Source organism: Homarus americanus, unplaced genomic scaffold (assembly GCF_018991925.1).
Source record: "Homarus americanus isolate GMGI-L3 unplaced genomic scaffold, GMGI_Hamer_2.0 scaffold20465, whole genome shotgun sequence".
Lineage (NCBI taxonomy): Eukaryota > Metazoa > Arthropoda > Malacostraca > Decapoda > Nephropidae > Homarus > Homarus americanus.
Window position 1 is genome coordinate 8,555,723 of NW_024756914.1, and position 22,973 is coordinate 8,578,695.

Consider the following 22,973-nt stretch of genomic DNA (forward strand, 5'->3'; position numbering starts at 1 on the left):
GGCATTTGGATATAGTTACACGGAAGAAGGGAAATAAGGTTAAAGGTTGGGTGTGGTGGAAACATTATGCTCCGGCACTATGCTCAAAACGACGTATGGGAAAGCTATCTCGGACGATAAATTGATAAATATTTTTATGAAACATCTTAAATACTAAGGATGAAGCATGATGTTACACGCACACACACACACAGCCAGAAGTCACAGTGGACCAGATCTGTAGAGTATGGAGGGTGGGGGGCCACTGGGATGCCATGCTGTTTCCGAAGTTCAAGTTGAACCTCAAGGGGAAGTAAGATCATGGACAGAATGGAGATCCAGGACACATCACAAAAGGTGTGGGAGGAGGGGATTGAGCACTGCATTGAGGCCTCTGAAGAATATTTTAAGGGTGACTAAAGTTTCACTGTAATATCTTGAAAAATAAAGATTTTACGAAGCCAGTACGGGAACTTTAGGTTCACACCTCGTATATAATTGTGAATGGTAGATTACAAAAGGAATCTCTAATCAAAACATATGAATACCACATAAAAGAAGTTTACTTAAATGCCAGTAAATTTTCCCTATTATTTTAACAATCTGTGAATAACATTAATATTGTCCAGTGAAGATTATCAAAACACGATACAATTCTACATCAAGAGATTTTGTTTTTATTGTGGAACTAATAACGATACTTTTCGTGGCTTTCAAAACTGCATTCATCCTAGCTACATTCATATAGTTTTAATTATGCATTATATATACACTCAACTGTTCCTCTTGTTTAGGGAATCGATGAAATATAAAAGTAGGGGGAGTTTCTTTGGATGTCCCGCACAGGAGCACGGGTGGGGCCAAAGTGAGGCACACCGAAGGGGACGTATTCGGTAAACAAAGAGACCATACCAACGCCATCCGCCTCAGAGGCCCGAAACTAACGCGCACACCAAAAGCTCGAGTTTTCCTGTCCTTTATATATAATCTTTGGCTTCGACTCATTCATTCGTGGTTTGGTGTTGGGTTAACCACCTGAGAACAGCCAGCCAGATTGTGGACAGTGTGGTTGCCGGCTGTGGGTCTCACCTCCTTCTCCATAGTGATGAGTACATTGTTATTTGTATTGTGTGAACTGTCTTCACTTAGGTTATAAGTGTTCCTGCTCCGGTTAGGCTAAGTACTGTATATTGTAATTGATTTAATTGTAGGTTTAATAGTTTTGCTTTGTCAAAGGCTAAATTCTCGAACTGAGCAAACTCCCTCTTTAGTTATTCTTTTATTATTGTTTCTTGTATGCATTGTAAATAGTTTAATTATATTGTTATTTTACGTGTTGGTTTTGCTTCACCGATATTTGAGATTAACCAGTCTTTGAAAACGTTACATGGTAAACAGTTGTATTAGTCGAGAACACAACACGAGTAAGAGTTAACATAACATCACACCAGAAGTAAAGAAAATAGTAATAAAATAACCATCACTACATAGATCAGTTTTAAGTTTCTGCCATACACATTCTCTGATATAACTTCACAAATATCAAACCTGAAACTCGAAATGGTCACATGTTGTCTATATTAGGTTGTAAGTTGTTGTGTGTGTTGTAGGTGGCCCAGTTATTGTGTGTGTTGTAGGTGGCCCAGTTATTGTGTGTGTGTTGTACGTGGCCCAGTTATTGTGTGTGTGTTGTAAGTGGCCCAGTTATTGTGTGTGTGTTGTAGGTGGCCCAGTTATTGTGTGTTTGTTGTAGGTGGCCCAGTTATTGTGTGTGTTGTAGGTGGCCCAGTTATTGTGTGTGTTGTAGGTGGCCCAGTTGTTGCTGAGTGTTGTAAGGGGGCCCAGTTGTTGCGTGTTGATGGCCAAGTTGTTGAGTGTATTGCAGGTGGCCTAGCTGTTGTTGGTGTGTGTATGTGTGTGTGTGTGTCGTAGGTGGTCCAGTTGTAATAATAATAATAATTAACGTTTATTAAAAGAACATGGCAGCCAAAAGAGTGAAAATATACAATAAACAGAGATGATAAAATTTACACATGGTGATATTGGGAAGTGGGTCACTTGATCGAGAAAAACTTTCAGTACAAAAAGGTAAGAAACGTGGAGTGAACATATAGTTTAAATACAGATCAGGGAGTGGGAGAGCCAGTCCATAAACTGCCTTGTGACTGATAGTGGCGCCAACCATGGTTCGGTTCGTACGTAGGAGCCAAGGACTAGTCCTGACCACTCCCTTACTTCTCTCGCCCATCACGTATTCCTGGCAGGTCCTTCGGCTCATACGGGGTGATGGAGAAAAATCTTGTTCCGCATTTGATGTTGTCGGGAATTCCCATTTATCACCTGGGGGAGGAAGGGAGTCCTCAGTTGTTGGTTGGTGGAGTTGGGAGTAGAGTGCTCTGCTATCCTTTACTAATGACATCTTAAACTCCTTTGATGACACTTAGTTCACAGTCGGTATATTCTTGGACCTCTCTAACGCCTTTGATACTGTCGACCATACCATCCTCGTGTCAAAGTTTGAATATTACAGCGTTAGGGGCCTGTCCCACAATTGGTTTACCTCATATCTGTCTAATAGGAAGCAGTATGTCTGCTATAATTGTTCAATGTTCTGGGTAATAAGTTCAATATACAGGAGCGAACACAAACACCTGTATAGATTTTGTAGGTTCGATTTACTGGATAAGAGATATGTACACAGAGGGAGTAGTGCTCTCCGACCTGTCTGCTTGTCAACTGCTCTATAGACGACGTATGGCAAGTGATACATTAGCAGCTTCCATACGTCGCCAGGCACATTAATTAAGCATGTGGGACATGGTAATAACATTGCCACACGCTGCTAGCTAGGCTGAATAAATAATATATATAAATGGAGCACATACATCATATACATACATAATATATAATACAGCATACATAATACAGAATATACATACAATAATAATTAATCATCATCTGACTCCTCACCAATTTTGTATGGCGTCCCTCAAAGTTCTATTCTCGGTCCTGTACTGTTTTTGTTGTACAGTAGCTAAAACAATTATCTGTGCATACTTTGTGGGAAACAATATGAGACCATGGACGAATAATTTTGGTATATGAGGGTTGTTACGAACCACGCCACCAATTGTCATGATCTACCTACCCAGCACTACGAACCACGCCATCTATTGTCCTGATCTACCTACCCAGCACCACGAGCAACGCCATCTAGGGACGAAACCCGAGTATGACTAGTCTTAGTTACCACTCCTGGGTTTCCCTTCTCCATATCCTGGTTGTTGCGTCACCTCAAAGTCTTCCTCATCAGCTCCAGATCGAGGAAAGTTCAGTTCACTCTGGGAAGTGACCACAGGATCACCTATCCTGGAAACCTACGGCACAGTGACTACCTACCGTCTTCTACAATACTCAGCCTTGCTCGTCAGCCATCTCAGCTCCGCACTTAAGTATTTGTAATCTTATATTGCCTCTCCACCTCCACCTTGCTTCAAATTATTGTATGTTGTATAAATATGTATATACTGTCAATGTTTAGGTTAAGTTTGGTTAAGGGTAAATTATAGAAAGCTGAATGTTTTGTTAAGGATTTTATGGTACTTTATTATACACAACATAAACTCGCATCCTTTGTTTACCCTTTTATAGTCCGATTGTCTTTGTTTTTTTATTGTTGTTGCCTGTTGGGATCTGGGTAGACTTTTAACTATATTCTAAATCCCCAACTCGTAACAGGGTTGTCACTAGTCACACGTAAAATTTCGGAGCATTTCGATCCCCACCTGCACAGATAGTTGTTTTAGCTACTGTGCATAAACAATATAGTCCACACCAGCACACTCATAAAATCCAACTTATTTGCAGACGATAATAATCTCTATGCCAGCAACCCAGATCTCCATTCCCTGATGAGAACTATGAACACTGAATTGACTAAATTCAGGACCTGGGTAATAAATAATAAACTGACCTTAAACCTTTAAAAAACCCAATACACGATCTTTCACAGAAGGAAAAACTTACCCCCAGATTTGGACCCCCTGTACCTTGGCAATATAGTCCTCAAACGCGAACAGAATAATAAATTCCTTGGAGTTATTGTTGATGAGAAACTTAACTGGAGAAACCACATACAAGCCATTCACAGTAAAGTCAATAAACAGTGCGGTATCATGTATCACACTCGACAGTCACTTACTCTCACAGCAATGAAAGAAATTTATTATGATCTTGTTTACCAACACCTGATACACTGTCACACACTATGGGTGGCCTCTGGCTCTTCAAAAACACAATCCCTGGTTACTGCACAAACGAACAATTTGCTTAAATGAAAATGTTAAAATTCGAGGATATTAACACCTACTGCTGTGCCCTGTTTGTTTACAAATCTGTCAAGCACTTGCTTGACAACAATTATTTATAGTTCCGAATAATCAGAGATGCAACTTAAGGCACCCAGGACTACTTAAACCACATCCCATGCCATCCTCTCAGTCCCAGACCTCCATAAAATATCACGGTGTGAAGGTGTGGAACAACTTACCCCCACTCATCCAAGCAAAGGCTACGCTCCCTTCCTTTAAATCATCTCTTAAAAAATATCTATTGAGTAGGTATGTATTAATATTTTCGTAATACCTACTTTATATACCTGACTTTATTGTACCCCCAAAACCGTTTTATCATAAATTATCTTGTAGATAGATAAGAAATTAACATTGCAAAGAATATGTTTGCCAACTCGACATAATCCTGACAGCTCAGTCCTCTTGTTCCACCTTAATGCAACCCATGTTGTACTGCTTCCCTCCCTTACCATATTTATGTTTTTCAATTTCCACTGTAAATTATGTATATACAGTACTTTTAATATAAATGTAACAAAAATAAAATAAATTAATAAAATAAATAAATATCGAAGTGATAACCGTGGTAACATTCTGATATGTTCTTATTACCACCATGCTATTGTACTATTCCAGATGTTACTAAATGTTACATAATACTTCCTTGAGATAAATGTATAGTATATATCAGGTGCCTAAAAGAGAGCTCAGGCCCTCAACTGGCTCAGTCATGTTAATATTATGATCCTTAATCGACTCTGTATCTGTGCTCTTCTGGCTAAATACACTGTTTTAATATCAATTAATATCAATATCCTGATGTGGCTGAGTCATCAATTGACATCTGGTGGTGATGGGTAGGCTGTGGTGGCGGATATGGATCGTGACCACTGACGCTGGGCATTAATTTATCACTGCCTTACACTTGTTTTCATTCTTTTTTAGTAGAAATTGTCACTTTTATATATCAGTTGTGAGTTGATCGTCAATCTTTGCACTATTGTTGGTGGGAGGATGTTGATAAATCCTGGTGGGGAGGAGTTGGGGAAGGCGTGGGGACAGACAGACCGGGCTGACAGCTGCATTCATGGTAAAAAATTACCACACCACATGAGCGGAGCAGCGCCTAATGTGTCGTCACTCCATTGGAGCTGAAGATGCTGTGTGTGTGTGTGTGTGTGTGTGTGTGTGTGTGTGTGTGTGTGTGTGTGTGTGTGTGTGTGCGCCTGGCGACACAGCTGAAGGGTCCTGTAGCAGTGTTGTGTGTATCACAGAAAACTGACGGTGTAGTGGTTCTCTTGCAGGGGGGACTAATGCTGGTGTTGGTGACCACTATAGCCATCAACGTCTCCTTCATCGTAGACAAGACGAGGCAACTGAGGACTGCCCCCACCTCCACAGGTTAGTATTTACCCCATTACCATCGCCACCACCTCCACCAACAACACCACGAACACCATTATCATCAGCACATCACTAGTCCAGACTCCCCCTGGTGACTCTGGCCTGCCCCCTCCACCTGTCCACAACCTTCTCGTCCCAGACACTTCCTCCTAAATCCTACACCATTTGGGTCTTCAGTGATGTTGATTGGAATGGAGTCCATGACTTCAATTCCCTGAAATCTCACGAGGGAACCATCCAGCTGAGCCAGATAGATAACTGAAATTGGTTCTTGAGAGTGAATTACTTGTTCTAATTCCGCCTCCCACTGAAGACGACTTGCATTGGGACGGAGGTAAGAGTTGTCGTGTTAGAATGTCATATAATGTGAGCCTGGCATCTACCAGTTCACAGTTCCAGGATGACAGTGTCACTTATCCTGTTAATCCCACTGTTGCAGGGAGTGAGGGTGACGTGGGCGGCGCGGGCGTGGGTCGGAGGAACAACCTGCGGCTCCAGGAGTCACCGCCAAAGACCCTCACCGTCGACGTCGTGTCCAGCCAGAACCGTGTGGCTGTGACTGTTGACGGTGCAACGGTGAGTTTCTGTTGTTACCTGGCCAGGTGTGTTACGGTGAGTGTCAGTTACCTGGCCAGGTGTGCCACGGTGAGTGTCTGTTGTTACCTGGCCAGGTGTGCAACGGTGAGTTTCTGTTGTTACCTGGCCAGGTGTGTTACGGTGAGTGTCAGTTACCTGGCCAGGTGTGTTACGGTGAGTGTCAGTTACCTGGCCAGGTGTGCAACGGTGAGTGTCTGTTGTTACCTGGCCAGGTGTGCCACGGTGAGTTTCTGTTGTTACCTGGCCAGGTGTTACGGTGAGTGTCTGTTGTTACCTGGCCAGGTGTGTTACGGTGAGTGTCAGTTACCTGGCCAGGTGTGTTACGGTGAGTGTCTGTTGTTACCTGGCCAGGTGTGCTCTGATGAGTTTCTGTTGTTACCTGGCAGGTGTTCTGATGGTGTCTGTTACCTGGCCGGTGTGTTACGGTGAGTGTCAGTTACTGGCCAGGTGTCTTCTGATGAGTTTCTGTTGTTACCTGGCCAGGTGTTACGGTGAGAGTGTCTGTTGTTACCTGGCCAGGTGTATTTACGGTGAGTGTGATTACCTGGCCAGGTGTGTTCCCTGATGAGTTTCTGTTGTTACTGGCCGGGTGTTACGGTGAGTGTCTGTTACCTGGCCAGGTGTTACGGTGGTGTCTGTTGTTACCTGGCCAGGTGTGCAGTGAGTGTCGGTTACCTGGCCGGGTGTGTTACGGTGAGTTTCTGTTGTTACCTGGCGGGTGTTACGGTGAGTGTCTGTTGCCTGGCCGGGTGTGCCTGATGAGTTTCTGTTGTTACCTGGCCAGGTGTTACGGTGAGTGTCTGTTGTTACCTGGCCGGGTGTGTTCCCCAGTGAGTGTCCAGTTACCTGGCCAGGTGTGCAACGGTGAGTTTCTGTTGTTACCTGGCCAGGTGTTACGGTGAGTGTCAGTTACATGGCCAGGTGTGTTACGGTGAGTGTCAGTTACATGGCCAGGTGTGTTACGGTGAGTGTCTGTTACCTGGCCAGGTAACAGTGAGAGAGTGTCAGTTACCTGGCCAGGTGTGTTACGGTGAGTGTCTGTTGTTACCTGGCCAGGTGTGTCACAGTGAGTGTGTGTTGTTACCTGGCCAGGTGTGTTACGGTGAGTGTCTGTTGTTACCTGGCCAGATGTGTTACGGTGAGTGCCTGTTATTACCTGGCCAGGTGTGTTACGGTGAGTGCCTGTTGTTACCTGGCCAGGTGTGTTACGGTGAGTGCCTGTTATTACCTGGCCAGGTGTGTTACGGTGAGTGCCTGTTGTTACCTGGCCAGGTGTGTTACGGTGAGTGCCTGTTGTTACCTGGCCAGGTGTGTTACGGTGAGTGCCTGTTATTACCTGGCCAGGAGCGTATTTATTGAGTGCCTGTTGTACACCTGTGGCAGGTGTGTTACGGTGAGTGCCTGTTGTTGCCTGTGGCCAGGTGTGTTGCAGTGAGTGCCTGTTATTACCTGGCCAGGTATTATTTTGTTGAGTGCCTGTTGTGCACCTGGCCAGATGTGTTGATGAGTGTCTGTTGTTTACTGGCAGGTGTGTTGCAGTGAGTGCCTGTTATTGCCTGTGGTGTGTTCTGACCAGTGCCTGTTATTACCTGGCCAGGTGTGTTACGGTGAGTGCCTGTTGTTACCTGGCCAGGTGTGTTATGGTGGGTGCCTGTTGTTACCTGGCCAGGTGTGTTATGGTGGGTGCCTGTTATTACCTGGCCAGGTGTGTTATGGTGGGTGCCTGTTGTTACCTGGCCAGGTGTGTTACGGTGAGTGCCTGTTATTACCTGGCCAGGTGTGTTATGGTGGGTGCCTGTTGTTACCTGGCCAGGTGTGTTATGGTGAGTGCCTGTTATTACCTGGCCAGGTGTGTTACGGTGAGTGCCTGTTGTTACCTGGCCAGGTGTGTTATGGTGGGTGCCTGTTGTTACCTGGCCAGGTGTGTTACGGTGAGTGCCTGTTGTTACCTGGCCAGGTGTGTTATGGTGAGTGCCTGTTGTTACCTGGCCAGGTGTGTTACGGTGAGTGCCTGTTATTACCTGGCCAGGTGTGTTACGGTGAGTGCCTGTTGTTACCTGGCCAGGTGTGTTGCAGTAATTACACCATTGTACCTGGCCCAGGTGTGTTACGGTGAGTGCCTGTATTACCTGGCCATGTATGACACGGTAAAGTGCCTGTTGTTACCTGGCCAGGTGTGTTACAGTGAGTACCTGTTTATTTACCCTGGCCAGAATGTATCCCTGACAGAGTGTTTTCCCTGGCAAGATAATATTTACAGTAGAGTGTCTGTTACATTGGCCAGGTGTGTGGTGTGGGTATTTGATACCTGACCAGGTGTGTTACAGTGGTGTGTACCTGGCTGCAGGTGTGTTGCAAATGATGTCTGTTCTGGCAGGTGTGTTATGGTGAGTGTTGTTGCCTGGCCAGGTGTATTATGGTGAGTGCCTGTTGTTACCTGGCCAGGTGTGTCACAGTGGTGAGTGTCTGTGCCTGGCCAGGTGTGTTGATGACTGTGTATTTACCTGGCCAGGTTTGTTACTGTGGTACTGTAACCTATTGGGTGTGTTATGAGCAGAGTGTGTTACTAGCTGGCCTTAGAGTGTGTTACGGTGAGTGTATGTTGTTTACCTATTGGTCCAGGTGTTTGTCACGAGTTGAAATGTTCTGTTACACCTGGCCGGAAGTGTGTTACTGTAGTGTGTTGTTATCTGGCCGTGTGTTTACTGTGTGTGTTCTGTTGTTACCTGGCCAGGTGTGTTATGGTTAGTGCCTGTTGTTACCTGACCAGGTGTGTTATGGTGTGTGTTGTTACCTGACCAGGTCTGAGGTGGGTGCCTGTTGTTACCTGACCAGGTGTGTTGTGGTGGTTGTATGTTGTTACCTGGCCAGGTTTGTTACTGTGAGTGTGTTGTTACCTGGCTAGGTGGATTACAGTGAGTGTGTTGTTACTTGGCCAGTTGTGTTACGGTGTGTGTGTTGTTACCTAGCCAGGTGTGTTATGGTGAGTTGTTGTTACCTGTCCAGGTGTGTTATGGTTAGTGCCTGTTGTTACCTGGCCAGGTGTGTTACTTTAGTGCCTGTTACCTGGCCAGGTGTGTTACGGTGAGTGCCTGTTACCTGGCCAAGTGTGTTATGGTGAGTGTCTGTTGCTACCTGGCCAGGTGTGTTACGGTAAGTGCCTGTTACCTGGCCAGGTGTGTTATGGTTAGTGCCTGTTGTTATCTGGTCAAGTGTGTTACGGTGAGTGCCTGTTAATACCTGGCCAAGTGTGTTACGGTGAGTGCCTGTTGTTACCTGGCCAGGTGTGTGACCTTACATTGACCTGTATGAATTTTTGTAATCATGACCTCATGTGACCTAATGTAACCCCTCTACCCTTTAAACCCTCGTTACTTTGTATGACCTCTCGTGACCTTGGTGTGTGTGTGTGGTACAGATCGTAGAGGAGGGGGAGGAGAAGAAGGGTCGAGGGATACACGTGGTGGTGCTACACCAGGCGAGCGGCGCCGTCATGGCTCAGCGGGTGTTCGACACTTACTCCCCCCACGAGGACGAGGCCATGACGCTCTTCCTCAACATGGTGTCCCCCGGCAGGATCCTCGTCCTCGCTATCAAGGTCAGTAACACTCACCTCATTCTTGGAGGTCATCACTTATCCCAGGTCATACTCCAAGATTTTTTAGATTTTTTTTTTTTAGATTGCCCACGAGGGGACTATGTGCAAGGTGAAGCGCAGAAGCGTTTACAGCGCCCATCGGGAAAGCATGCGGAGTTCATGCTTGCCTTTATGACTCATGCATTAAGGGCGTAAAAGCCTGAAGGGTCATGGGTTTTGTCAGCAAGTTCATAAAGTGACAGAATGATGAGTGGGTGGGGGGAAAGTTCCCGGTACAATTTATCTGTTTATGGCAAAGTGTGGCAGGTCCCTAATAATGTCAGGTGCCTGTCACTAGGAGGAGGGATATCTGGTCAGGGAGGGAAGAGGTGTTGGTAACGGCTGGGGACCTGTTGGAGGAGGTCATAGGGCAAGTGAGGATGTAGTGAGAGAGGGTGTGAGAGTCGGGTTGGCCACAAAGTTTACAAACAGTGCGGCCAGGCTCAGGGTTGCCAATGTACTAGGCGTGGCGAAGTACAGTGGGGGTGGAGGTGATATGGTGTGGTGGAACAGGTACAGTAGGGGTGGAGGGAGGCACATAGGCATTGACAATATGTAGGGACACACCTTTTAGTGTGATTGTGATGGTGTGTGCGTCGACATGCCGGTGGGGTATAGGTAGCCGGGGGTGGTGTCCTTAGGTCCAACAGGTAGCCCTGGTGGAGACAGCACAGACACAGGAGCGGGCGCGGCTTGCGGTGGGTGGAGGACAGGTTGAGGCACCACGTGTCGTGAAGATGAGGCAGGACTTCGCTCGGGGGCAGCAGGACACACCCGGGCAGGCCCGGTAGGTGCTACACCAGTAGTGAAGGCCGCCGGCGGTGAAGTAGGCCGTGAGCAGGGGGTCTCACAGGGGGACTACCAGCTTGTGTCAAACCAGAAGAGAGGAGTGACTGGGTGGCAACAGAGGGCAGGAGTAGGTGGGAGATGGTGGTACAGAGTGTAGCGAAGAGTTGTTCAATACGGTTGGTAAATTGTTGGAAGAGGGATATGATCTGCGTCACGTCACTGGAGGGTTGTGAGGGGGCACCGGTGGGAGCACAAGGCCTGACAGCGTCAGAGTACAGACGGGGAGGAGGCCCTGGCTGTGTGAGGCCAGGCAGAGGCAGGTGTTGTTGAAGAAGGCGTTGCTGGAGACAGAGGGGACACAGAGGGGTGTGGCCCGGAAGACTGTTTTACTTCAGGTCATCCTTCAGGGTCATTGTAACAATGCCATGGGTAACTCTTTCCCGCCAAGCATGAGCCAATCACAGTGGCCTGTGGGTGTGACGTCATGGGCCTAACTGTGCTGATTGGCTGGAGGCTTAGTGTAATTGTCAAACCCTAATAGAGAGTATTTTATAAATGCGGTAACCGTTAATAAGAGTCCTAATTCATCCCTCCCTTATTGAGAAAGGTTGATTTGTTATAAGTGCCTCGGTGGTATGCAGTGATACAGTAAGTCCGAAGTAATAATATAACTATTTAATTGTTCCCCTAGTGTCTCAGGTTACCCCTATTCCCCAGTTATCCTCATCAACTTCCCGTCTCTCTCTCCGTCTCCCCTCTCCCCGTTGGTGTGAGGGCGGCCTGACCACAAACCGGCCCTTACCTCCTGCCTCCTTTGCTTCTCCTTCCTCTCTCTCTCTCTCACTCCCGCCTCACCACCCCTTCATATCACGAGTATAAAGAACAGAGAAAAATTAAGTATTAGAAAAGATAATTAGAGAATACAGAAAGCGTAAAAGTAAGTAAATAAATGAAAATAAGAATACAAGGTAAAATATAACCTATTATTATTACACCATCCTCCAGAACCACTCTCATTTCAGTGATGTAACTGATGCTTCAAGTCATCCTTCAATGTTATACTCCAGGTCCACTCTTACCTCAGGTCACCCTTCAGGCCCATCTTTCATCTCAGGTCACCCTTCAGGTTCATCTTTCATCTCAGGTCACCCTTCAGGTCAAACTTTCATCTCAGGTCACCCTTCAGGTCCACTCTTACCTCAGGTCATCCTTCAGGCCCATCTTTCATCTTAGGTCACTCTTCAGGTCAACTCTTGCCTCAGGTCATCCTTCAAGTCCACTCTTACCTCAGGTCATTCTTCAGGTCCATCTTTCATCTCAGGTCACCCTTCAGGTCCTCTTACCTCAGGTCATCCTTCAGGCCCATCTTTCATCTCAGGTCACCCTTCAGGTCCATCTTTCATCTCAGGTCACCCTTCAGGTCCTCTTACCTCAGGTCAATCTTCAGGTCCATCTTTCATCTCAGGTCACCCTTCAGGTCAAACTTTCATCTCAGGTCACCCTTCAGGTCCACTCTTACCTCAGGTCATCCTTCAGGCCCATCTTTCATCTCAGGTCACCCTTCAGGTCCATCTTTCATCTCAGGTCACCCTTCAGGTCAAACTTTCATCTCAGGTCACCCTTCAGGTCCACTCTTTCCTCAGGTCATCCTTCAGGTCCACTCTTACCTCAGGTCATTCTTCAGGTCCATCTTTCATCTCAGGTCACCCTTTAGGTCCACTCTTGCCTGAGGTCATCCTTCAGGTCCACTCTTGCCTCAGGTCACCCTTTAGGTCCACTCTTACCCCAGGTCATCCTTCACGTCCCAGGTCAAACTTTCATCTCAGGTTAACTCCAGCTCTTCTTACCCCAGGTCATGCAGGTCGTGGAGGAATGGCTGCAATACAGGTGAAGTTACAGGCTGTTAATAGGAAGGTTGCCGTGCAGGCTATAGCTGAAGGTCAGGGAGCAGGATGCAGCTACAGGTCTTTGCTTACTAATCGATTTCTGTGGTGATAGGAAAGTTAAATACGGGTTACAATATATGATATCCGTTTATGTTGTCGTACAGCCTGTGATGAAGGGAAGGGGGTAGGATGAGAGGCAGGCAGAAAGGTAGGTCAAGCAGGCCGAAAGGCAGGTCAGGCAGGCCGGACATGCAGGCAGGAAGATCAGACAGGCAATAATACAGACAGAAAAGTAGGTCAGACAGACAGAAGGGCAGAAAGGTACTTGGGTCAGCTACGCAGAAAGAAAGGCAGATCAGGCAGTCAGAAAGCAGGTCAGGCAGGTAGAAAGGCAGGTCAAGCAGGCAGAAAGGCAGGTCAGGTAGAACGGCTGATCAGTCAAGTATAAAGGCAGATCAAGCAGGCAAAAAAGCAGGTCAGGCAGGTAGAAAGGCAGGCCAAGCAGATAGAAAGTCAGGTCAAGCAGGCAGAAAGGCAGGTCAAGCAGAAAGGCAGATCAGGCAAGTATAAAGGCAGATCAGGTAGGTCAGGAAGGCAGGTAGGGCAGGCAGGGAAGGACAAGGACACTACAGGATGATGTTAGTGCAGGCAATCACCTCCTAGTTACTGGAGGCAGGAAATTAACTCCGGGTTATATTGGTGACTTTGGTTCAGGCGTGGTTTATTTTCTCTCTCTCTCTCTCTCTCTCTCTCTCTCTCTCTCTCTCACACACACACACACACACACACACACCTTCACTCTTTCTTTCTCAGCAAACGAATCGAGTCATCAGAGTCATTTCGACTTGTTTCCGTTCGCACAGAAAGAGCAAGAAGAGTCACGTTTGTCAGTATCCTGTCAGATGTGAAGCAGTATGGACACACATCCTCTCGCAGCCTTGCATATTCTGTTGTGGATTCGGCGGCGTAGGAGAAAGAGGAACCTAGTATGGGTGCGTGGACTCAACACCAAAAGACCAGATTTTGGTGTTTTTAGTCATTTGTTTCCGAACTTAATGAATCACCCAGACATATTCTACAGTTTCTTCAGAAAGGCATTGGTAAACTACAAGAAGCTGGTTAATATGACAGGAATATCTATAGAGAAAATGGACACAAAGTACAGACGTGCAATTGGTTAATATAAAGTGAGCACATGTGAATTATTTCACTATTATTTACAAAAAAATATCATAGGCTATTGTATGTAACTACCGGAATAGCCTCTTACCTGTAGAATTATATTCAGTAGCTTATGTCATTATTTGTTACTGATAAGGATATCGACGTCTGATTTTGTTTGATTTTGTGTATGGTAATGTATGATTAGTAAAGAGAACAAACGCACATGAATTATTTGGCTATTGTTTACTGATGACATCCTAGGCTATTTTTTCAATATATAATCTTACCTGTTGAATTCAGTTCAGTAGTAACCTCTTTCCACAGAGCTGAGATCACGTCACGATCTCGGTGTCTTTTATCATAGAGAGCAGGACGCTCCCGAACAAGATTTATCAAATCCTCCAGCTGCCTGACGAGGTTTCCACCACAACAGACTCACGATGACTGACGAAAAAGTGGATCTAGCCATATTCATGAATCGACTCGACTCGACTCCCTTGGTGTGAACGGTTTTTGCAAAATTACAAACAAAATAATGCCCCCTTGAATGGCGAGTCACGTAGAGTCAAGACTCGGTGTGACTCAACACGACTCGACTCGACTCGTTTGATGTGAATGCAGTGAAAACTAGAGTCAGTTAGAGTAGAGTTAGTTAGAGTCAGCTAGGGTCAGTAAGAGCTATTCAGAGTCATTCAGTATCAGCTAGATTCAGGAAGAGTCAATCAGTGAAAGTTAGATAAAAAAAAGAGTCAGCCAGAATCAGTAAGATTTGGAGAGAAAAGGTGATTCGTTTAGAGTCGGTTCATTAAGTTAACGAGGATCAAAACATGTCAAGAATCAGGAAAAGTCATTAAAGAATCACAAAGAGTCGGTGAGAGTCAGATAGAGTCAGTGAGAGTCATTATGAATCAGCGGAGGAAGGGAGGGGAGGGAGACACTTATATGGCCTACTAGCAGAATCGCCGCCCTCCGGGCGGCTCATCCGCTAGGCAACGATGTTATTTACTTTTACGATGTTATTTACTTAGACTTTAGCAAAGCATTTGACAGAGTACCGCATCAGAGGCTTCTGAGAAAAATTAAGGCTCATGGTATCGAGGGGAAAGTTTTAAATTGGATAAAATCATGGCTCACCGATAGAACGCAGAGGGTCAGCGTAGATGGTGTTAAATCTGACTGGGGCCGTGTAACCAGTGGGGTTCCCCAGGGGTCAGTACTAGGCCCACTCTTGTTCATAATCTACATAAACGATCTAGATACTGGGATCAGCAGTGACATAAGCAAGTTTGCGGATGACACCAAAATAGGGCGGCAGATTAATTCAGGGCAGGATGCAAATGCATTACAGGAGGATCTAAATAAACTGCAGGGGTGGTCTGAAAAATGGCAAATGAAATTCAACACCAGCAAGTGCAGCGTACTTAATATTGGAAGAACAAATACTGATAATGTATACAGCCTTAACAACATCAACCTAGAGAAGTCGACTTGTGAAAGAGACCTAGGGGTACTTGTAAGCCCGGACCTACGGCCTAGAAAACAGTGCGTTAATGTTCGAAATAAGGCAAACAGAGTATTGGGTTTTATATCCAGAAGTGTAAGTAACAAGAGTGCAGAGGTCTTATTGCAACTATATCTTGCGCTAGTCAGGCCGCACCTCGATTATGCGGTTCAGTTCTGGTGCCCCTATTATAGAATGGATATAAATTCACTAGAGTCGGTGCAGCGAAGAATGACAAAAATGATTCCGGGACTTAGAAACCTTCCATATCAGGATAGGTTAAAGAAACTTAACTTGCATTCCCTAGAAAGACGAAGAGTGCGGGAGATATGATAGAAGTATTTAAGTGGGTGAAAGGAATCAATAAAGGGGATATAGATAAAGTTCTTATAATATCCGAGCAGGATAGGACTCGGAGCAACGGATTCAAGTTGGATAAGTTTAGGTTTAGGAGGGAGATAGGAAGAAACTGGTTCACAAATAGGGTGGTGGACGAGTGGAACAAGCTTAGCAACTTTGTAGTAAGTGCGGGAACTCTGGAAAGTTTCAAAAGGAGGCTAGATAGATTCATGGATGATAGAGAGTGGTAGTAACTCTCGACAGGAGCTGCCATGCACAGGCCAACCGGCCTATTGCAGACTCCTTATTTTCTTATGTTCTTACGATCTTATGCAACATAGGACGCCACCCTCCGGGAGGCTCCACATTGTCTCACTGTTCAGCCCCCAAAACTTCTTCCATCAATAGTTCATTAACAGTGTATGTAAGTTCCACCATGTTTTTCACTACAACGGTACAGCAAAGTACATTTTTATAGCATTAAACTGTTATTATTTTATGGTCTAATCATCACTACATATAACACCACCATCATCACTACATATAACATCATCCATCATCACTACATATAACACCATCCATCATCACCATATAACACCACCATCATCACTACATATAACCATCCATCATCACTCACTCACACATATAACACCATCCACCATCACTACATATAACACCATCCATCATCACTACATATAACACCATCCATCATCACTACATATAACACCATCCACCATCACTACATATAACACCATCCATCATCACTTCATATAACACCATCCACCATCACTACATATAACACCATCCATCATCACTACATATAACACCATCCATCATCACTACAGATCGGTAAAGTAGTTTCCGAGATTCTCGTGCGGACACACACACACAAACACACACACACACACAGACACACACAGACATACTTCTTTGTTTTATATAGATAGATAGATTGACCTGGTCGCCCTCCACCATGGAGGTATAATAGGGTGGAGGCATCTGCTCAGAAAAGTGAGGTCACTCTGAGCTGCTGGCGGCCATATTGTGGTTGGCAAAAGAGGGTAGGTCGCTGCCGTGTCCCACCAGCTCATAGGTACACATGTTTCTTTTTGTGTGTATAACATATAAAAATGCCAGTATCGTGTGCTGCTTATGGGTGTACTGCTAGGTTCGACAAGACCTTAGATCCTCATCTTACATTTCATCGGTAAGTAATTTCTTCAATGATAAAGAACTAAGCATAAAGTGAGAAAAAATGGCGATCATGTGGCCAGCGTGTGTGACCAGTTACAGTGCATACATCTCCCTCAACCCTTCTCGTTTTAAGGGCTACTTTAAGTATACAGTAGACAATCTGTGCGTGCACTGCATATAAGTGAGATATAAATCATGTGACAAGAGGGATTATATTAAACTGTTCATTGATAAATTAGGAGTGTTGTTCACTGATAGAGATGTCAGTTTTGATTGAAAAAAATATGTTTATATTTCTTAGATTTTAATTTCTTTGAGCTTTAAAAACCACCTGCTTCATAGCACATCAGCCATATAGCATTAGTATTAATACATACAGTGGAAATTGATATTGTGTCTTAACATGAAAAATTAAGCTTATGCATATCGCCAGTCATGTGCGGTATGTCGCAGTAAAGATCATTGTGTCTCAGGATACTATAATTTTTTCTTAATAGCTTTCATTCTAGAAGTAGTTTTCTCTCTTAATTTACAGTTTTCCTAAAGATGAGGCCTTAAGACAGGAATGGGTTCGGGCAACAAGACGTGAAAATTTGTTGCATCTAAGCATACACGTCTGTGGTCAATGCACTTCAGAGACGAGGACATAGACGTATTGTCTGAGTTATCTTTAGCTGATAAGGAAGAGCATGGTTATACTTATGTTCCTAGCAGTTTCCATATGTCCCAATGTTCCAACAAAATTGTTGCATATATAGCTGGCTTCGTTGTGCTTCGGTTAAAGAAATCTCTACACTGTGAAGCTTGTGTTGATGTCTTAACAAGCACTAATGTTGGCCAGATGCATTCTCTGATTATGTTGAAATCTAAAGGGAGCCAAATGTATCCTTCAGATGATGTTATGGATATCTGTGTTAATTGTGAAAAAGTTTAGAGTAACCATGTCAGGCAGACAAAATACAGATCTAACTTTAGGAAGAGTAGATTTTCACAGACTTGTTCATTCAGTGTTATCAAGTTACACTAACTGAGAAGTATTTCCTAAACTATCTCACCACGTGTTTGATGCAGAACCTATGGAAAATCACATACATTTATTGATTAAAGCAATTGCCGAAAGTTATTTGCAAGGGAGATATGCATGTGCTGCAAAACAGTGCACTACTAAGTTACAAACTCGGGTTAAGGTAAAGAGTCGTCAGATATACACAAAGCTAATTCATGTTAGTGGCCAGTAGGATTATGTACTATACACATAGACATCGTATTTACACACGTTTATTGTATTATTTGTATATATTTTTGTGAATAATAAAGGTTAATGAATTTCCTCACTTGTTTACATATTAGCAAATGTATTTATTGAATGAACAGTAGGACAATAATTCCTGTAGACCAGCAGTACGCACGTCGTTGACTGGTAAGGTGTGGAGGGGGCAGCGGGCTCTTGCCAACCACAGTATAGCGGCAACGCGGCTGGCTGGCTTCACTCCCGACAGCGCTGTACACCCCTCACGTCGCCTCCACCCTATCATACCTCCATGCCCTCCACCCACACTCCATCCACTCTCTACTGTACATGCTCCACCTCCTCAAACCCACCCCCCCTCCCTCTGCCAACCCACCTTTCACCCACCCTCAACACTCTCAACCCCTCTTCCTCCCACCTTTACCAGCTCAACCCACCTTCTAACCACCCTCCACCCCTCAACCCACCCTCCATCACCCTCAACCCACCCTCCATCACCTCTCACCCTCAACCCACCTCCATCACCCTCAACCCACCCCCCTCCATCCCTCAACCCCATCCATCCCTCAACCCACCCTCCACTCTTCAACCCACCCTTCACCCCTCAACCCACCCTCCACTCTTCAATCCATCCTACATCACCCTCAGCCCACCTTCATCCCACCCTCCACCCACCAACCCACCTTCAATCCACCCTCCACCACAGTTCACTAATGCGTGAAAATGTTTATAATGAAGAAATTAAACGGTAATTGGATTGTGTGCGGCAGTCAGTGGTGTACTGTACGTGGGAGGGCCCCTGGTAGTGGAAGGTGTACGTGGGAGGGCCCCTGGTAGTGGGTGGTGTACGTGGGAGGGCCCCTAGTGGTGGTGTGCGTCAGGCCCTGTGTGGTGGTGTACGTGGAGGGCCCCTGGTGGTGTGTGCGTGGGAAGGCCCCTGGTAGTGGGTGGTGTGCGTGGGGGCCCTGGTAGTGGGTGGTGTACGTGGGAGGGCCCCTGGTAGTGGGTGGTGTACGTGGGAGGGCCCCTGGTAGTGAGTGGTGTTGTGGGTGGTGTGTACGTGGAAGGGCCCCTGGTAGTGAGTGGTGTACGTGGGAGGGCCCCTGGTAGTGGATGGTGTATGTGGGAGGGCCCCTGGTAGTGAGTGGTGTACGTGGGAGGGCCCCTGGTAGTGAGTGGTCTACAATCAAAGTCAAAAGGAGGGTGAAAGAAGATTAGAGGTGGGGGAAGGAAGTTATAGTTCGGAAATTGAAGAAATTTAGGAGGAGGTAAGAGAGGGCAGACTGACCGCCTAGCTAAGCTAATAGTGTGTTTGGGTTGTGTCATGGGTTAGTTATTGTCTGTCGGTACAGGCACTAGACATCCTACCCTGTCCCATATATGGGTGTTTTTAGGGCCTTATTTCATATTCCACCGACCCTACTGGCGGATGCTGGTCTAGGGAGGTTGTCTATTGCCTGGCCGTGTAGATCGGGGGTGGTAATGGACCTTTTGAGATTTGATAACTTTTTGGGAACCATGTATGGTTATTGTCGTTATCTGGTGGGAGTCTTTGAAGGAGTTCTTGCTCTGATCGTTCTATCTTTTGCCAGATTCTGCTGGCCAGGGTGTGCAGCTGCTGGTTGATGGGTTTTATTCTCAGGTCTCTATGTATCTCGGCTATGGTTCTGGTGAACGGGTATCTTTCACATGTGACGAATCTTAGGGCTTCATTTTGGACCATCTGTAATTTTAATATTAAAGTGGTGCTCATAGTATGACCTGCCTTACGGGGACTTCCACAGACTCCTATCATACCACCACCCAACCTACATCATTGGAGACACGAACGCCAGACATCCTCTACTAGATGGTAAGAGGACAACTAACAATGTTGGAAGAGGCCTCGCTGGCTTCATAAGACTCTCTAATGAGCTGGGCTAGACCTCCCTCCCTCTAAACACACCTCCAACTCTACTTCCTCATCATGTGTGTTGTGGTCCTGCTTCTCCTGCTCGCCTCTCTAAGCTCCTCACTTAAGGATGGAGGAGGAAGTAGGATTGCGCGATGGTTAATGGAAGGATTTTAGGATTGTGGATTGATGAAGGAGGTGTAGCTTGAGGAAGGATGATGGGGGAGTGTGTGAGGGAGTTAGTGGTGGGGGAGTGTGTGAGGGAGTTAGTGGTGGGGGAGTGTGTGGGGGAGTGTGTGAGGGAGTTAGTGGTGGGGGAATTAGTGGTGGGGGAGTGTGTGAGGGAGTTAGTGGTGGGGGAGTGTATGAGGGAGTATATTAGCGCCTGTTTAACAGATAGTAATACTTATATAAATGTGGGTTACAAACATTAGGTTTATATAATTATATCACCCTGGTAACTTTGGTAGATTAGTCTCCTCCCCCGACTCTAGGACAACAATGACTGTAGACCACAAGGGATCTAGTCGTTGTTCATCCCGTAATTCCGAGAGAGTGAACGAAGTTACAGGCATCACTGGTGCTATGCTTCTGGACATGCCTCGGTGACCACATTTGCTCGTTCCATTGAGTAAATGAACACGCGGGTGAATTCTTGAATGGTTAGATACCAGCGTGCTAGTCTGCTTGAAAGTTTTTATTGTTGTTATTATAAGTGATTTTATACATCTGATCGTTTAATACGTCGCAGCACTGTACAACGCATCACTACACCTTGAACTCTGTCTTCAAGACGTTCTCAAGGCTGTTTCAGCTACTAAGCATAACAGTCTCAGCAAGCTTTCTCTCCCAACGTGCGGAAACACCCCATCCTCAGGCCCCCCCAGGGTGAGCCTACTCAGTCTTCAGTTGTTTTGATTGGTCGACGTCTGGCTCAGCGCTCTCAGACACCGGGCTCAACACTCCTGGTGGATAATAGAAACTTGTACATCTAACTGGGACGTTACAATTGTCTAATTAAATTTACCACCTCTCAGAAAGGTAAATATCAGGTGCAACAAAAAAAAATGGAGAATGTTAAACTTTAGTCCAAAATCGTCAGTTTTTTTTTTTTATAAAACATTGGTTTTTGTTCATAGATTTGTAAAACTTTGCTGCCACCTTTGTTGCAGTTTCCAGTTACCTGTGGTAGCACTAATTAGAGGTGAATTGGAAGCAACATTCATAAATGTTTAATGGTTAAGTTATCAAACCCAAAATAAACTATTGCACAATAACTGGGATATCACCGTAATTAACGCTATGAGCTGTGAGCGTTAATAATGGACGAAACTTGAGTATATGTTGCTTCTTAGAGCACACGTGTGAGTGGCTCAGAGACGGGAGTTGAACTGGCGATAGCTGGCTACTTAATTAATGACTCTGCGGTCAAGGTGTGAGGGAACAGTATAAATACACTGTCACATGTCCACTTGGTGACTACTCACGGTTCATAGGAAAGTTACCGTTGACGATGTAATTATAGAAACCTAATGTATGTGTTACCGCCACAGTAGGATAAACTAGAAGAGAGAGAGAAAGAGAGGGATAGAGAGAGAGAAAGGGAGACAGGAGAGATACAGAGTGTTGACAACGAGCTTTGCTGAGGTGTTAAATGTGAAACAGATGGCTCTCGCCTCGGGCTGACTCTCTCCCTGTGGGGTTCAGAAGAGAGTCTCTAGCCGTCCAGTGAGCTAACAAGTCAGGGAGCTAATAAGTCCTACATTAGACCAGAAACACTAAGTCTTATATGGTTTAACACCCCACTACTCAAATATATCATATGTAGTTGTTAATAGTGAAGGAACGTACGAATTAATTAATTATCTCGTACGTAACACATGTAATTTGTACTCTGCAGGTTTTGACCGAATAAAGAACAATCGAGTCCTACGTACAAGGGTCTCACAGTCGCTCATTGGACGGTTACAGTCTGTAACCGACATTTATATAAGTATTACTGTCTGTTAGACAGGGGCTAATACAGGAGTTAGCGGTGGGGGAGTGTGTGAGGGAGTTTAGGGGCCGTAGACTTAGAATACTCTGGCACTGACGGCCTTGCAGGAACACTGTTGTCTATACTTGCGGTATGGCGGGAACTGAATTTTCACACAATTTTACTCTAAACACATGGCATTATTAAACGACCACCATCACCAGCACCACCATCAACACCACGCAATACAGTCCAGTGCTGGGTCACCTCACTCACCTGTCCCAGTACTACCCGAATCTCAAGTGTCACCAGACCATGGGTATGTTGGTGTCTTGTTTTAGTATGTCACTTGTTTACCTGTGTGAGTGTTTAACTATAACCACACATATATAAGACTTAGTTCCCAGTTATATAAGACATGTTCCGGGTCCTGAAGGTGGAATAAAACAACATCTAAACATATTATAATTACCGTGAGATTTCACCTTAACTACTTTCCCTCAATACCAAAGCATTAAGGTATAGAATGTTGTTCTAAGCATCTTACTGTGATTGTTTTGGTATTTTATATAATATTGTATTTTAAGTTATGTCAACAAGTAATTTGTAATCTTAAATCTTAAGTTACGAGGAATATTTATCTTACAAAATTTTGTGATTCTTGTTGTTTATTTAAAGGTTCTTGGGTCATAATATCTAAACAGTATTTATTTATGAATGGGTTTTTCTCCGTATTCTTCTGTTAAGTGACTCTACGGTGACTCATCATCTCCACAACCTCCCCCTCAGCCATTAGCTCTACAAAGGTCAAACTAATTCTATAACTCTTCCAGTGGTGTCAGAGGTTAGTACAGTACAGTGTTCCCCGCCACACTCATCTTCCTCACTCTCCTGGGAACACTCTGGAGACAACACCTAAGTCTCTAGTTGTGTTTTTCAGAGGAAACATAAAATTCAGAACGGTGAACAATATATTAGTGTGCCTGCTGTGTGTGTTGCAAGATGATAACACGTTC

At 45.1% G+C, this 22,973-nt stretch overlaps 1 protein-coding gene across 2 annotated transcripts in view; it reads left to right on the plus strand.

Annotated features, from left to right (window-relative positions):
• Positions 1–22,973, plus strand: part of LOC121857219 (protein O-linked-mannose beta-1,2-N-acetylglucosaminyltransferase 1-like) — a 172,991-nt gene that overhangs the window by 91,497 nt on the left and 58,521 nt on the right. For both annotated transcript variants that reach the window (XM_042353173.1, XM_042353174.1), the window contains exons 3-5: positions 5,636–5,732; positions 6,175–6,311; positions 9,751–9,930. In XM_042353173.1, coding sequence (XP_042209107.1) covers positions 5,636–5,732; positions 6,175–6,311; positions 9,751–9,930 — 414 coding nt within the window. The remainder of the gene's footprint in view (positions 1–5,635; positions 5,733–6,174; positions 6,312–9,750; positions 9,931–22,973) is intronic.